Genomic DNA, 18,353 nt, shown 5'->3' on the forward strand with positions numbered 1-18,353 from the left:
ATTAAAATTTTTTAATGGCCTTCCAACTCTTGCGGGTTCAAGTTCGTGAATGTTAATCTCATTAAAGGAGAATACTATGGTCGATTCTAACCAAGTCTTATTTTTTGACAGAAATCTATCTTTATAATTATTGCCTATTTTCCAACGTTTCACAATGTTTTGGATAAAGTTCTCTAAAATTCCTTCAATATTGTGTCCGCTCACACTCCTTCCGGTAAAAATAGCCTCTAGTAATCCACTAACGCAATCCTTCCGTTTCAAATCCTTCTATTTGAACCATTCTTCGAACAACTCTAAGCGGGTGATCGTAGATACGTTTACTAAAATATTAAAATAAAATGATAATACATGGGATTGCGAGGGATCGCGTTTTCTCATTGCCGTTTATGGAGGTGAAGTATGCTTTCAAATAAAATACTTCGCAACGCGTGCAAATGCGTGGAAATTTTGTAAAACTTACGACATTCTAATAATTTTTCTTATAAAGTATCAGTCATAAAATATATCATAAAGTGTGTGAAGGAAACGTAAACCTATCATTTCCAGTTACAGCCATACTGATAATATCGTATATGTATAACAAGATAGTAACACAATTTATGCACACTTCAAGAAACAACTCGATATTTTCAGATTATAATTTGTAGCAATTGACTAACGCAGAAAAACAAAATGTGGTTACTGGAATGTTGACAGTCTTGCCAACAATAATACGCCATAATATGCCAACAAATACGGTGATGTGATTTATTAATTTTGCTTTTGTTATTGTAGTATATACATATGTATACATATATGTATATACATATCAAAACTATTATACAAGTATAAATTTTAACAGATTTGCGTTAGTTAGTATTTTTAATTTATTCGCGCTAGAACTGACTTTTAGACCACAGTGCGATGGTACGATAGTTTTACCATTTTGCATTTGATCTAACCATTCTTATCATAGCTGCAGAAAATTGGCATTCTGGGAATGATAAACGATTACATTTCGACTACACGTATTTCTAAATCCTTCTAAAATCTGTTGTCTTCGGGTTCGTTGTGTAATTAACCCTTTCCGTGTTTTTGCCGAATCATATATTCGATCTTACTTGAATGCATTTTTTAAATAGTGTACGGTAAATTTGAATGTAGTTTATGACTCTCACTTTCATTGTTCAGAAGGAGTCCTCTGCACTTCCCTAATCGTTATTGCAGTAGTCACTGTTTTAGTCAGTTATGTACGAGTTGAAGTAAAGTGACTATCAAGTTTGCAAAAATAAAAAATTTTTAAACGAAAAATAATATACATACAGGGTCTGTCCGGAAGGTAATACGACCACATTTTTAAGAAAAATTTATTGAACATATGAGTACAAAACTCTAAAATTGTTCAAAGTAGGGCCCTTGGGCGTCGACACATTTTTTCCAGCGCGATTTCCATGCTTCGTATGCTCCCTGGAATGCGTTTTCTGGAACCTCTCGTAGTAGGCATACTTTTAGCACATTTTTAATTTTTGGAAACAAGAAGAAATCGACGGGAGACAAGTCAGCACTGTACGGGGGTTGAGGAAGTGTTGTGATGTTATTTTTTGCCAGATATTTGCGGATTCGCAGGCAGGTGTGGCTAGGCGCGTTGTCGTGGTGAAGCACCCAGTTGGCGGCGATTTCTTTTCTGACGCGATTGACCCTTTGTTCGAGTCATTTGGGCACTTCCAACTAAAAAATACCGTTTACTGTTTTCCCTGTAGCCTACGGAAAAGTTTTAGTTGGAAGTACTCGTCGAAGCTGCGACGAGGTTCCAGAAAACGCCTTCCAGGGAGCATACGAAGCATGGAAGTCGCGTTGGAAAAAATGTGTCGACGCCCAAGGGTCCTACTTTGAAGAATTTTAAAGGTTTGTACTCATATGTTCAATATACATATTATATATTTTTAATGTGGTCACATTACTTTCCGGACAGACCCTGTATAATGGTCGGATTGTTTAACTCTTAGCACTCGAATGGTGACTCTGAGGAGAGGCGCCGCTAAAAATTGCTGTACCATTATTCAAAACATTATTTACATTATTAAATGTGTCTGTACTAGGTGTCATACCAGTTTCATATCCACAAAATTCGAGAAATCATAGGGAATGGAAATAGTCTAGGTCGGAAGAGACGTTAAATTTTCGAGTTCAAATAGTTTAGAGTGCAAAGGGTTAAAAAAATGATGAGTATTGATGCAAATCTAAATAAATGTTTTACGAAAAATATTTTTATAAAACTAGTGTGTGGTTAAATGACAGTATTTTGTATCTTTGAGGGGGAAGAGGGGGTCTCCGATGAAAAATATTATTTTTCCTGTTTGTGGCACTTTTGTTTTCACTTATTTACGTATTTACCGTTGGTTCATAGCGTTACCAACTGAATGAAAAACTTTAAATGAGTAACTTCCATGAGTACGGCCACGAGTAACATCAACTTTTAGAGATGGGTTAAAATATATCCCACTGTACATAAAAAGCTAAGCAAGAATTGGACAGTTTTTAACTGACCTAACCCGAAAGAGTTGAGTAGTAATGCCGACGAAATGGCAGCAGCCGTAGCTAATGATAGATGGAACAAAGGACTTCGCGCCGCACACCGATCATTCAACAGGTAATCGATTAAACATCATTACACATATCGTTTAGCTACCGATCTTCGGTCGAGTCGAGATCAAAGAACGGTGGAAAATGCGTGGAGAGTAAAGTGAAACAGTAACAGGAGGCCTGCGCCCAACAGGGAAAAGACGGTCGGCGGCGACCGGGCGGAGTCAGGGAAAAGACCACCTCCACCTCCTCGAGATCACCTTCGAAGTGACCAATGCACCGCTCGACTAGAGCCATTAAGGTACTTTTCATCCCAGATATTCCCTCCTCGACAGGCCCCGGAACGAAGGCGGAGTCTTCTACGCTTTCAGGTACCTGCCCTTCTTTTCCTTTCTTTTCTTGGCGTTCCCTTCTTGCCAGTGTGCGTCCGATTCGGTAACCGAACAGTTCGAGCCCAGAGCCCGAAGCAAACAGGTCTGTCTCTCACGATCCCCGCACTTCGCATCCGGAACAAGCCGATGCCGCTTCGTTTTTCCTCATCCCATTATTTCACGCAGCCCGACGTCTCGCACTAAGCCTAATCCGTTTCGTGGCTCTGCCAAGCTCGTTTCTCCGTAACGACGCGTTCTCCGTGCCGATCGCGATCCGACCGAATCGTTATCCGCGAACCGGCTAAAGTGACACCGAACTGCGATACCGAAGGAACAAGCGAAATTCTCCAATTTGTTTCTTCTCCATTTTTGTGGTGATTTGGTGCTTGTAGACTCCCGAGGCCTGGAGCAACTAGCGAGATGGCTGTCAGCACTCTGAACATGGCACCTTACATGACTGGATACCCTTTTCAAGGTAAGTTATTGCTCCTACGGTTTCTTCCGAAAGCACACTATCTACTGACAATCGCTTATTCCCTTCCGACATTTCGTGAATCCAATGTTTGACGATAGTCTAACTACTGAGACTGTATCGTGTTATGCCGTGACAACTTCGAATCTGCTTCGCTAATCATTCCGTGAAGCTTATGGCACTCTGATGTGAAACACGAAATGAATCTCGTCGCTTTCACTTGGATATTTTCATACTTCTTCGTTGTAAAACTTATTGTTTTGTCCTCGAGGCAAAGGATTCGCGATAACGATTGGAAATTATGTACATTCGTGGCATAAACGAGTCGCTACAACATGAAACAGTAGGAAGGTTAAAAGAGGTTAACTAAAATTATTGAAAGTAGAAACAAACTCTTTAAGTGACTGTTATTTCTTACAATTAACTTGGACCATTTTTATCTCGCGTACGGATTCGCAGTCTAATAATTATACTTAAGAGATCCTTTATAAATCTTTTATGGACTCTTCCGGTTTTCGGTTGTTCCCGAGGCAAAGGATTGTCTTTTCGCGATAACGATTAGACATTATGTGCATTTATGGCATAAACGAGTCGCTACGATATGAAACAGTAGTAAGGTTAAAAGATGTTAAATGTGCCGACACATTATTTGCAGCCTAATAAAATTATTGAAACTAGGAAGAAATTCCTAAGTGGCTCCTATTTCTTACAATTAACTTGGGACCATTTTTATTTCGCATAAGGATCGGCAGTCTAATAATTATACTTAAGAGGTGATAATTCTATCAGTTGTATGCTACAATTATTCGTCGTTTATAAATCTTTAAATGACTTTCCGTGGCACGACGATGTTTGGCGATAATTCCTCTTTTAACCCTTTGCACTGGTGACTCACGAGTCACCGCTAAAAATTGCTGTACCATTATTCAAAATATTGTTTACATTATTAAATCTATAGGCATCTAATCAATAAATTTCATACATTTTTATGACAAAAACGAGTAGGTGCAATTTAAATCAGTAAAAACATTTGAAGAATTTAAGAATACTGTTATATTATTTTCAACCTATTAAATAAACATATTAACAAAGATAATAAATCTCTGTGTCACTTCAGTTTGTTGCGATTCATATGAAAATTTTCATTTTGCATACAGGTGCGCTGTCTACTAATCAATTATTAAACATTTAGGTATTGTATGAGGTATTATACCAATTTCTCTCATTCATAGGGAATGGAAATATTCTAGATTGGAAGAAATGTTTCATTTTCGAGTTAAAATTGCTCCGAGTGCAAAGGGTTATTTTAAATTGTGTAAAGTAAACGAAAATTTTTGTGTTACCTGTAGTGGCAACTACTCTGTACATTGAAAATTATTGCGATAAAAAACTGTAATAAACCGATTAGAAAATGTTCAAACTGTAGTTTTCTAACGTAAAATACGTCGGATTTGCCTGGACCGACGCGCGACGGTTTGTGTTTGTGCGAATTGTATGCACTCTGTGCGAATTGTGTGCAATTTGGCCTACATCTATTTATTCTATCACGCTAATGTTTTACAAATGACATCAAACAAGATGAATGACTGCATTTCTTAGAAATAGTTAATTAATTTGAAGATCTACTAGATCATTTGACTGTACCGTGTTGTCAAATCATATTCTGAAACAACGTTAATACTGTTTTGCTTATGCGTCGCTTATACTTTCTCAAGGTGACTAACAATAATGATTTCCTGATAATAATAATATCTCAATAATACAAACGTGATGTAGAAACATTTCTTATTCGAGACGATTTTGTCACGGGTTTTTAGAACTGACAATTGCGCAGATAAAATTATCTTTGTTTATTATTACTATTTACTTATTACTGCGAATCTTTATGCATTTATAGTGAAATTCAAAATTGTTGGAATATTTAAAAAATTGAAGATGTCAATATTGTATGATTTCTTCTCTATTGAGATCATTAAGGGAAGAAATAACATTCAATTTGGTTTCTATTCCTTGCAATCGATGCAGACAATTTCCGCAGTCTGATTATTACGAACACGATACATTATTACTAACGAAAAAAATAAGAAATTGTTCTTCGATTTCGGTGTCCATAAATTAGTTAATTAAACTATATTTGCATAGGCATTCGGAGCTTATAAGAACCAACGATTGTACTTTGAAGTATAAAATTTGGAGCGACGTACAGTGTTCGTTTTAAAATTAATAACTCCTAAACTAATGAATTTTTTATCCAAGACCATCAATACCTTTTTAAAGAACGTCTGAAGGCGTACCAATTGATGAACAGACAGGCAAGAAAGCGAACTAATAAAAACGTGGTAAAAAAGAATACAATTACGTTACAACAGTTTCAATAATTTCAATTTTTTATTAGATAATAAGTTTTTTTGCACAGTTTTCGTAATTGCAACTGGTGATTACATAATTACTGAGTAACATTTGTTTCAACAATTTTTTTGTCAGTTTATCAGAAATGTGTGAAAAATCGCCACGATTCATAGGAAAACGGAAAAAATATACTGGCCTCTGTAAAGTAAAATATTTGGATGAGAATGTTTATTACACTTTTACATTATCATTCAGATTCGAATTCTGTGGCTTCTGACGCTTATTCGTAAATAACCAGTAAATTCTTCACGTGTTTCATCTATCATTAAATATTGTTCAACTTCGTCGGAATCAGCTCTTTCCATTCTGAAACATTTTGTTCGGTGAATTGATACTAGGGGCTCAGAACTTATAATTAAAAACTTATAAGACGTATAATTGTAACGACGTTAATATTTTCGTTTTGAAGTAACTCGTGAAAATAAAACTAATTGTAAGGTAAAGCTTAACGTGTCCAGAAATAGTTACGAAAAATCAGAAAGGTTCTTTTCGGTACTCTTTTTTAAAGTCTCTATTAGTTGATAACTATTTCATATATGACAAATTATAAAAATATATTGTTCTTTACACGTTTTAAAGGTTATACAGTACTGAATTCAAGTTGTAAAAATCAATTTGAGAAAACAAATATCCTCTCTGACACGTGATTGCAGAAATGCATTGATTTAAGCTGAATTCAAACTTTTTATTGATTCAAACATTAAGCTGAAACTTTTCAACAACAAATTGGTATATTCAGCAAAAATTTTGGGCAGTTTTAAAAATTAGATTTTGTCAAGAATATTTTGCGATACATACAAGACTTTCTAGTCTTCGACGCACCGTTGCGTTAAAGCGACGCTCTTTTCCGTTGATCTTCGTAATTGTTTTTGGTCGATCAGAGTCAGTTAACCTTCCGACGGGGAAGTCAGGATCTATTTTCACCCAGAGTATCAATCAGTCATCCTATCACTCAGTTTCTGCCGAATTAATTAAATTAATAGCTGCTACGTTAGGAAAAATAAAAAGATTAGCGCATGTATTATAAAAGAAGTTCTCGCAAAAAAGCATAAATAACAAAAGATAAACATCTTCAATTATATTTATACATAGTTATAAAAATGGTCAACCCTTCCATGGTTAATCCTTCGGGAACGACTTCTGATCACCGGATCTTTTCTGAATGATATCACAAGATCTGTCGATCATTTCTTTTAGCTATGTCTCATAATTAATGGCGCACACTTTAAATTCGAATGACTTTTTTGAAAATTGGACCAAACGACTTCAATTTTATTACCAAATTAGATGCGTTAGTTTATTAGACGATAACATCGTCACGCAATTAAAATTTTAGAGAAACTGCATTAGTCTGAATTACAAACAAAATAGTAAAAGTTTTGTTTTACACATTTCTTATTTGAGCTTGTAACGAAAATTTAATAATTAATTTAATATAAAATTTAATAATTAAATTTGTTGTTTGATAGATTCATATAAGTTATGCACACGTACAATAATTGAAAAAAGTACATTTTCTATTTTTTCATGTGACTCCTACCAATAGCAATTTATTGGAAATCTTTTCTGCACGTCATTTGCTAAGCCAATGCTTCTAATTGCTAAAAATAAGGTCATTTGGTTGAATTTTTAAAAAGTAATACTTTAAAGGGCGTTTGAACATTAATGTGCAATTCATTGAAGACTGGAATTAAATAAGGCTGCAGTGCCATTTTTCCAAAACTAGTTTTTTCCGCAAAAAAGGATGCAAGCTCCAACGCCAATGCAATGAAATAAGCCTGAAAGTTCCTTGATGATTGGTTACAAGATTGGTTACAAGATGATCTTACAAGTTTTACATGGCTTTCCGTCGAAGTTCGTTTTTGACAGAGTCAGCAGAGTGTGCAGAGATTGTCCTCGAAGAATTAAAGTTCATTAAATTTAATAAGTAGTACATTATCTTCTGCATCGCTGAAATTTTAAATCTGAGAGAAAACCGAACCGACTACATGGTTTTTCGAAATGTCTCTGCGATCGTTTCATCTGTGGAATACATGGTTCACCGAGAATTAAACAGGATCCCAGCTGCAGAATGTTCCATGCATCGATGTCGGATGCCTTGTGAAGTTTTTACAAAGAGCAAGAGGAACTTTTACAGCCGATGATAATGGTTTTACGATGTGCTTTGAGTGAATTATTCCCTCCCTGTTAAACGCTTCGCCTTTTTTCTGCTTCTCGAATGACCTTCTTCGGACGTGTGTCGTCGTTACGCAAACCGCGTTGTTGAATTCAACGTTGTGAGAACGAATTAATTCGGGACATCAGAGGTGTCCAGACATCATCATCATTTTCCACCGGTAAAAGAAACAATTTTCGAGAAGTATTATGTATAAAAAGATTTTTAATTCCCTTGTCATTTCTGTTTGTATTCACTGATAATCGACATAATTAATAATTAATTAATTCAAATAATAATATCTTCTACCTAGAAGATTCTGAACCTTCTTAACACTAAACGTAGTGAGCTATAAAATAACAGGGACATGTTGCCTTATGAAAATAACAAGATTTGATTTATTATGATTTTGTGCGGTTCTGATTGTAATATGGCCTCTGCTCAGGATTCAAATTGAGGATTTATTAGTCGTTACGCAGACTATCGATCGACGTTCGATATGTTTTTCTATGGTGTATATTTAGAGTCGAGTAGCGATCAATCGTTACCGTTTCGCGAGCCCACGATGTGTTTATCGACACTCGTTACCGGTAAACATCTCCAATTTGAATCTCGAACAGTCGTCTTCGAGAATCATGCGATCGATTATAATCCAATCGCGTGCGACCCCGCCTGTCGCTCGAAGAGCATTTAAAAGGCTCTCTTCGGTCTTTGCGCGGATTCGTCTTTCGACCACGGCTACTTCTGTTCTAAATCGCACTTGTTTCAATTGTGACCAGCCGTTTCTGTACAAGCAGTTCCGCTATTACGATTTTCACTGTAACGGTTCGAGATCTTCTGGAAACCACATCGTACGGAAATAAAGTGCCGAATGACTTGTGAATCAAACCAGATTCATTTAATAATCGCCTAATTCCTTGAGTCATCTCCTTCTCGTGTTCCTCACGCGCTCACGTCTGAGCGGTTCCGGATCTCGGTGATTTCGATCGTCGATCGACACCGAACAGCCTCTAATAAAGATGCTCCCTCTCTCTGTTCCATTATACTAGTAGCAAAAGAAAATAAATATAGGACGCAATATTTATTATCAAAAAACTAGATTACATTAAACAATATATTAAAAATATTACTCCTAATTTTTATTTTGAGTGTTCAGATAGTTTCTGGATTTTTCAATAATTTCGTTACTGCATTTTAAACTTGTAGGTAGGATCCCTTGGCTGCGAAGCTTTGCTTTCTCTACATGCGTGAGCTTAAAATTATTGGAGCCATCGTTCTCCATTGCTTCCAGCATAACTTGTTCTTTTTTTCGTCTTACTTTTACAATGGGTTGATATTCAACGGAAATAAAACTATTGATTTCGATCAGCCGATGAAATTAGAAAAATAGTTATAATTCGTAATATTGGGTTGGCAAGAAAGAAATTTCGGTGTTTTAAGGTGAAGTAAAACCCAATTTTTTTATTCAAGTGATGAACTTTATTCAATACAATATTTTCCGACTTGTTCTTTTTGGCAAAAGATTATCGAACAAAATGGAAAATATTTTATTTATTAAAGTTCATTGCTTGAATAAAAAAATTGGGCTCTGTTTCACCTTAAAATACCGAAATTACTTTCTTGCCAACTCAATAATTAGGTCAACCTAAAAATTGAAAGATGTGTCAAAACAAATGACAGATGTCATGAAACATTGATTTAGATTGAAGTTGATTGTTGATGTGTGAAGTGAATTCTGATTGATTTTGATTTTGTTTAAATATTCACTTGCTACTGCATTATTATGGACCATAGGGAGTATTTGTTAAATCATTTCTTATGAAAGCATCTTTATAATTCGCATTACGTTCGCATATTCACAACATACCAACCTAATATTCAAACTTATCCAACCAATAACGTATACAGTGGATCCGAAAAGTATTTCGACACTAAATTTCCGATTTGCGAAAAATCGTGGATTTTTTGAAACTTCAAGTTTCATAAACCACGAAACATTTTCACCTAAAATACAATAAATTGTATCGTGGTAAACCACGATGTAACGGGTGAAGAACTGAAGAGATGTTCTCCCCCGAAAATGTTATCAATTGAAGCGTTTCTAAAAATATTGAAAACTTTGTTTCGTGAATGAAACTGAACGGAGGGTTTGAAGATTGAAAACTTCCCCTTGCTAAGGCGTGAAAGACTTCGTGTACAATTTTCTGGGACCGTTTTATTAAGCTTTGAATGAAAGGTACTATCAAATTGACAGTGTCCCCAGTTTTGTTCTGTAAAACAGTGAACACAAATCGTGCAACAATTTTTAAGGGGTGGTTACACATGGGGAGATTGCAATCTTCAAACGTTTGGTAGATTCAGCCACTGAAAAAATTTTCGTACGTTTTTACACACGTTTCAGTTTATTGAGAACTTTTGACGAAATACTATAACTCTTCAGTTTCTTACCGGTTACTCTTACATCGTTACATTATTCGAAAATATTTTAGAAGCTCGAAGCTTGAAAATGAGACCTAATTCATTCCTGTACAATTTTTTTACTAACGCAACACAGGTTAAATATCAACAATTTTTCCAGAATTTGAAATTTAGCGTTCAGGGTGAATATGAAGGGTGACATGCCAGTTTAAAAGACAGTTCAAAAGATCACGCCAGTTCAAAAGACACACGTTTATTGGAGCACCGATATATTAGGTTGGAACGAAAGTTCATAGCGTTTTTAAATCAAAATTCAAAGATAAAATTAAGATATTTATTCATAGGTTTATTGAATAACATAATAAGTCACCTAAAAAATGGCAAAAAGTAATGGAAGAGAATGGAAAATCTGTTATTGGACAAATCTCTCTCTCTCTCTCTCTCTATGTATAAATATTCTAATTTTATCTTTGAGTTTTAATTTAAAAACGCTACGAGAACTTTCGTTGCAACCCAATACAATACAATAGTGATAAATGATCTCTTGGACGACAGGGCGATCGCTGTCGTGAACCCCACAATTCACATTCTACATAATTGCAAACTGCTAAAATATTGCGACGAACTCGTGAGTAAGAAGGCTGTATGAATTCAACTGAGAGCACTAAGAAGTCGAAAATTTGAAGATGGGTTCAGTTGTGCAATTCAAACATGCAATGAGCCATTTATAATCATCCAATGAGCCATAGGTTGGCCACCCCTGCTCTATGTATTTCACTTCTAACATTATTCTCATTATGAACATGTACTCCCATCTGTCCCATAATAATAGTAGCAAAATAAAATAAATGTAGAACCCAACATTTATTATCAAAAAACTAGATTACATTAAACAATAAAATAAAAATAGTACTCCTAATTTTTATTTTGAGTGTTCAGATAATTTCTGGATTTTTCAATAATTTCGTTACTGCATTTTAAACTTGTAGGTAGATCCCTTGGCTGCGAAGCTTCGCTTTCCCTGTATGCGTGAGCTTAAAATTAATTATTGGAGCCATCGTTCTTCATTGCTTCCAGCATAACTTGTTTTTTCATCTTACTTTTACAACGGGTTGTTATTCAACTGAAATAAAACAATTGATTTCAATCAGCGGATGAAATTATAAAAATAGTTATAATTCATAATAATTATAGGTTCACCTAAAAATTGAAAGATGTGTCAAAACAAATGACAGATGACAATTTTGCGCTACAACATAACTTACAGCTGCATTCGCGAATAATTCCCGTTTAAATATTCACTTGATACTATTATTATGGGAGCAGAGGGAGTATTGAGAATGTGAAATGCAGAAAATAAAAAGCTGAAATGCAGACAGAAAATTCGCACATGTGTGATTTCTGATTTCAGTTTTTGTTTCTATCTAATTGTAAGAGTGCCAGGTTTCTTCAATGCCTCGTGCGCACGTGTGATGTAAGGATAAAACCGCAGAGAATAGTGGAAGATTTTTCTTATTGTTTACTTCTAAAAGTTACTGTGGTTGTTTCGTCATAATTCGTGAAAACGTATGCTTTGATGCAGTGAAAACTATGAATACGAAGTGCATGTGGAGGGTACAGAAGTCAATCAGTGTAAGTCGAACTTTGCCCAAAAATGAGAGTTATGTAGTTCAAAAAGTCACTATTTTCATAATAGAAGCGTTAGATTGCAGCACTTATGTTGACCACGGAATTAGTGGTGCGCGAGTACTCGATATATTCGAGCCTTCGTAAAACTTCGATCTACTTGAGAATGAATTTTAGCTCGAAATTTTTCTAATTACTCGAATACAGTAAAGTCGCGATTTTTGTCAAACAGCCTGTGTTCTGCACAGTCAGCTACGTGTGTTAGTCACGGGCTCGAATATTCGAGCCGTTTGATTTTTTCGAACAGTTCGTCGATTTCAAATGGCTAGGAAAAATCAAACGCTCGACTCGGCTCGAGCAATTGAATCGAGTTTAGCTCAGCTCGTAAATTACGGGAACTCGCACACCCACCCCTACACGGAATCACTCGAGATAAAAGTATTCAGTGGGCAATCCGGGTAAATCATTTAGTACTTAATTTAATGATGCTTCCGGCGCTACCGTTTCGATCACTTAGTAAATCTAGCAATTTTGCAATAAACTTTTCTTCTTTCCTAACGTTTCGGTTCAGTTATGAACCTTTTTCAAAGGAAAAGTTTGCGTCTACAAGACAATACATATGCATATACAGGGTGAGTCCGAAGAAACAGAACACCTAAATATCTCCGATACTTTTCATTGTATCCAAAAGACTTCTAAGGACAAAGTTACACCATTTGAAGGGCCACATGTAACGGTGTAAGGGAAAAATTTTTCAAGGTCATTTTTTTACAAGATTTTAATGTCATCGATATTTGTTTTAATGGAATGAGGTATTTTTTAATACATCAATCGATGCAGTTGGACATTCGTTATAAAAAAGTACTAACCTATGTATGTCGCAAAGTTAGTAGTTCACGATATATTTCGATTTAAATAACCCTAAAACACCATTGTGGTTATTATTGATCTTGTGAAACACTCGGTACAATATTCAATATTTTTCAGACGCAAAATTCTCTTGAAGATGATCCATACTTGGATCGAAACGTTGAGAAAAATCTTTCAAATTGCAAAATTGCTTTGTTTTGATTTTGGATCGAACCTGTGCGCCGATAACATAAACTAATTTCTATAAATGATTTTGTTTGAGAAAATGTGGAGGTCGCGGACTTAGTTACCAACCTAATACAGTGAGCGAAATTCGTTTAAACGCTCATACAAAAATAAGGATTTTAGGAATACCTTGACACATGAACCCGCTGCGTTATCCTGCTGAAATATAAATTCGTTTTCTCCAATTACATCTAAAAATGGTATTAACAGCCCATCGAGCATGTCTATGTATTTTTCTGAATTCATCTTGGGGGAAATGAAACAAAGTTTCAGTTTCCCAAATGATGAAAAAGTTTCCCAAATCATAACACTACCGCCATGAAAATTTCGGCCTAATCTATGATAGAATCATTCTTTTGACGCAGATCATGCCAATACGATGAGCATCCGCCTGGACCGTCCAGATTAAACTTCTTTTCATCGGAAAAAATGACTTTATGCCATTCGTCGGGCCAGTGCATGTGATTTTCTGCGAATTGTAACCGGGTAGCCTTATGATGTTGTTTTAATATTGACTTTCTCGTCGGTTTCCTGAAAACAACATTTGGTGCATTGTGCAAAATTTGTTGCACACGTCTGGACGTTAATTGTAACTGCGCAACAATTTAACGTGCAACTAATTCTTTTTTTTTGTCGCTTCACTTATTATATTATTTTTTCTCGTTTTTCATCTTCACCACGTTTCAAAAAATTTCGTACTATTCACCCGGAACGTTTAATTTCTTTGGCAATCTTTCGATTCAATTCCCCCTTTTTTAAAAAAAGATATTATTGCCTTTTCAGCTTCATTTAAATATTTTCCTTTCGCCATTCTGTTCTGTTACATAAAATCAAAAATATGACTTAATCAGGTACACGGTACAACAATACCTTTAAGATCACTCTTTAAATCAACCACTTCCATTTATATCTGGGAAATTTCCTCAACATCTGGGAAAAAAAGCACTGCGTTTAAACGAATTTCGCACTTGCAGACGCTGATTTAATACGTTTCGTTCTGCGACATATTCTGGCATGTAAATACGGCACATTTCGAAGAATAAATGTTGAAAGTAAAGGTTTAGCAAAGTAAATAACCCCATTTTGACATCATCATCTGTCCTTTTCTTCTAAATAATCATGAAAATTTGTCAATTTTAAAGTGCGTTTAAACGCGAGTTCCGCTCACTTTAAATTGTACATAATAGAAAATAGGTGTTGAAGTAGCCTCCGCAAGGACACGTTCGCGAAAAAGAATAAAAGAAGTTCGAATTCGCGACCATCGAAGGAGAACACGCAGGCAGGCAGGCAGGCTGGCGATCTCGTAGGCGTCGGTATGTACAAGAGTAGAAGTACTACGTAGCCATAGCCAGGGCCGTGGGTACCCAATGTCTGATATCGGATAGGCCTCGAGCGACGGCACGTTGATTGAAGCCTTCGCAACTCGGAACTCATACCGAACTTTAAATACATGCATCCCCTTCGCCCGTACAGCACAGATATTCTCACTCAGTCAGGTAATACCCGCGCAACTCTTCCTCTTCTCACAATCAGTTCTTCACCTCACCTCTCTTGGCTTTTCATCGGACCGCCTAGCCAGCGCGGCACCGGATCGGGACGCATTCGGTTCCGTTGACCCGATTGTTTGCGGAATTCATCATTTATCATACAGTTACGAACGGCATCATCCGATACCAACCGAACCGATATTATACGATGATTGATTCTTTTTAGGACACGCGAGAAACTTCTAATGAGCGGTTTGCGAAAGCGGTTTTAAACATTTGTTCGATACTCGCCGCTAGAAACGCACCTACATTCTTCAAATATTTGTTATTCAGCAAAACTCGGATTACGAAGGCTTTACCAGTCGTAAATTAACCATTCGCACTCGGAGCTATTTTAACTCGGAAATTAACGCTAAACCTATCGAGCACTAAAAGCGATTAACATGGTTGAGTTTGTAAAAATGACGAGGCTCTATTTATTTACATTTTCTGCAATTTTTACAACAATATGTGTTTGAATACGGAATTTTATCGAATCAATTTCCACGTAAGCAACTTCGTAATTTCGATAATTATGAAATGAAAAATATGAAACCGGTCATTTGACCGGCAGTGGTAGGTTTAGTGTTAAACATTTCTTCCGACCTAGAATAATTCCTTTGTCTTTCATTTCATGCGTATGAAATTGACATAATATCTCATACTTAATACTTAAATGTTTTGTACTTGTTTAGTTACCAAAATATTTAATTATGTAAACAATATTTTGAATAATGGTACAGTAATTTTTAGTGGAGACTCTCTCTCTGTTATTATTGAAAATTCCGAGCTTCTCCATGTTTACACCGGAAATTGTTTTTTGCATTTATATTTTTAAAGAAGCAATTTTTACGGATTTGATGTGTCCGTATTTTATTTATGTATGCTATTCTAATATTTGCTTTATTTCATTAACATAGCATCAACAATTAGTTATTTCCATAGCTAATATGTTGTATAATCTTTTAATTTATTCTACATATACCTTTTCAATAAAATACACGAGAGAACATATGGATATTTTTTAAATAATCTCTGGAATTTATAAGAAGATAATTTTCTTATTGTTACATGTTGTATAAGTAAAACGTGATACGTTAAACAAATTATTATTCACTGTTCGTAATTATAATCCACAATAGACAATGTAGATCTTAACAAAATGTATCACGTAGAGCATAAAACAGAAGTAACGTTTTGAAAGTAGTTGTTCATTATGTGTCAATAAAATCAATTGAAACTATTATATAATCATTGCAGAAATATTTTATTGTACTTCTAGTAATATTTTGAAAGTAGTTTGTTGTGTGTCGATAAAATTATTAGATCTATAATCATTGCAGAAATATTTTATTTTACTACTTACTAGTAACATTTTGAAAGTAGTTCATTATGTGTCGATAAAATCATTAAAATTATAATCATTTAAGAAATATTTTATTTTACTTCCAGTAACATTTTTTGAAAGTAGTTCATTGTGTGTCGATAGAATCATTAACACTATAATCATTGCAGAAATATTTTACTTTCCGACTTATTAACATCAATCGGAATGGAACTATGATGAATTTTCAATATCGATTTATTCTGTCAGTATTCTAAAAATAATTTAGCTGTTGAAACAAATCGAAGAATAAATATTGCTTTTTAATTAAGTATTTGATATTGTGTATAGGATTCTTCTCTTTCAATACATAAATGATATGTATAACTATTAGAAAATTTTATGATGTTTACAGTCGTAGACAGGTATCTAATACTAATTCGACTTCTAATTCTGTAATATAGAAAAATGAGAAATAGTTGCAACTAATTCCTAGATAATCGGTCTCCAATAAATAGCATTTCATCGAGAAGCACCGCCTGGAGGGTAAAGTTTAATCATGCAAGTTGCGTCGAGCGAATTCAAATCGGGGAAGCCCCTATCGCGTCATATCGGCACGATCATGGATATTAGCGTGATCGCCCACAATCAATTACCCGTTATCAATAATTCATGCTGAAAATTATTTTCTCAATGATTCGCAGCACTGCAACCCTCTTTTATTTTTGCTGCAGGGTGGTCTTGCGCCCTTTGATGGGATACAAAGTTTTAGAAATATGTAAACGGACAGTGCAGAATATTTAGTTAACCACCCCTTCTTGTAATAATGTGTTCTCAATCTCGATGCATACACGACCATAATCACTAAACTACGCATGTCTATGCAAAATAAAAATGTTTTACGTTGATTCTGGGAAGTAGGTATAACGTAAACATTGATTTCATCCCTTAACGACTTTGTTATATTAATTAGCAACATCACAACATTCTTGAATTTTTTAAATCTTTTACTGTTTTATATTTCATCCTACCAATTTCTTCATAATTGCATAAAGATCCGCAGTATTAATGATCACAATGAGAAAGCAAATTTTGTACTACTCGACTCTTACAGTTTTCCCTAATTTTATTTATAAACATGCGTTGTACATTGTACATACGCAACTTTTTTTTTATAAAATGCATGAATCACGCATAGTTTAAATTCGACAATTTGCATTGCTTATCGTTATATTTATATATCGTGATTCTTTTAAATTTATCAAAATCCAGTCTTTTATGCATTTTAAAAATAGCGCATGTTTATAAATAAAATTAGGGAAAACTGTAAGAATCGGGTAGTACAAAATTTGCTTTCTCACTGTGATTATTAGACTGTGGATCTTTATGCATTTATGAAGAAATTTGTCGGATGAAATATAAAACAGTAAAAGGTTTAAAAAATTCAAGAATGTTGTGATGTTGCTTTTACATACATTTATGGAATGTGCATACTGCAACAATAATTTTCATGGTATCAAAAACTTCGAATTCTGAAGACGATACTCAAAGTATTATAAACATTTAGACTAGATAGATTCAAAATTAATATTTGTGATTGAACCCGTTACTTGATTTCTTTTTTGTTTACTAGTGCTGCTACTATGTTGAATTTTCAATCAATTATCATTGTAATACTAATAATGTAATGAAATATTACGTCATAATTAGACTGCGGATCTGCATGCATTTATATGGTTTATAGAAATTCGTCACAAATGCTGGAGTATCAAATTCGACAGAATTTAGTACGATTTTTATTAATTCTGGATCTACAAATGATATTACCAATGAAAATAGGATTTTATTTGGTACCGCCATTGTCCTAAAAGTCTACAAAAATTAAAAATTGCATGAACATCTGTAGTCTAGTCATAATAATGAATAGACTGCGGATCTTTTCGAAAAATAAAAATGTTCTGCATCCATTTTAAGAAACAGGAGTCAAGGAAAAAGTTCTTTGCTACTTTAACAATTTTAGTGGGATGAAAATAATACATTGGTGTTTCTAAATTCTCTTAACCTGTAAACATTTTTAAATTGGACCTATCCCCATTTTACCACGTTTTTATTAGCTCGCTTTCTTGTCTGTCTGTTTGTTCGATACAAATTTTGCAATTGATTTTAAACTAACTTCCCGATGAGCTAGAGACTTGACATTTTAAACATAGCTCAGAACTTGATGACAATGCAATATTAAAAAAAATTTTTAACTTTAACTAGCCGCACTGGTGTAAAAAGTACACCAATACAATAATATATGTACTGTCCAGAGCACGAGAGAAAGCTAGCGGGAGGGGAACGGGGCAAGAGGAACGCAAAGGCAATCTTCTTTCCCTGTTCCCTGCCCGCTAGT

General features: G+C 34.8%; 1 protein-coding gene across 2 annotated transcripts in view; it reads left to right on the plus strand.

Moving 5' to 3' along the window:
• Window positions 1–1,848: 1,848 nt before the first annotated feature.
• LOC143214845 (protein gooseberry) overlaps window positions 1,849–18,353 on the plus strand; it is a 63,222-nt gene continuing 46,717 nt past the window's right edge. For both annotated transcript variants that reach the window (XM_076436321.1, XM_076436322.1), the window contains exon 1: window positions 1,849–3,408. In XM_076436321.1, coding sequence (XP_076292436.1) covers window positions 3,354–3,408 — 55 coding nt within the window. In that variant the 5' untranslated portion in view covers window positions 1,849–3,353. The remainder of the gene's footprint in view (window positions 3,409–18,353) is intronic.

Source organism: Lasioglossum baleicum, chromosome 13 (assembly GCF_051020765.1).
Source record: "Lasioglossum baleicum chromosome 13, iyLasBale1, whole genome shotgun sequence".
Classification (NCBI taxonomy): domain Eukaryota; kingdom Metazoa; phylum Arthropoda; class Insecta; order Hymenoptera; family Halictidae; genus Lasioglossum; species Lasioglossum baleicum.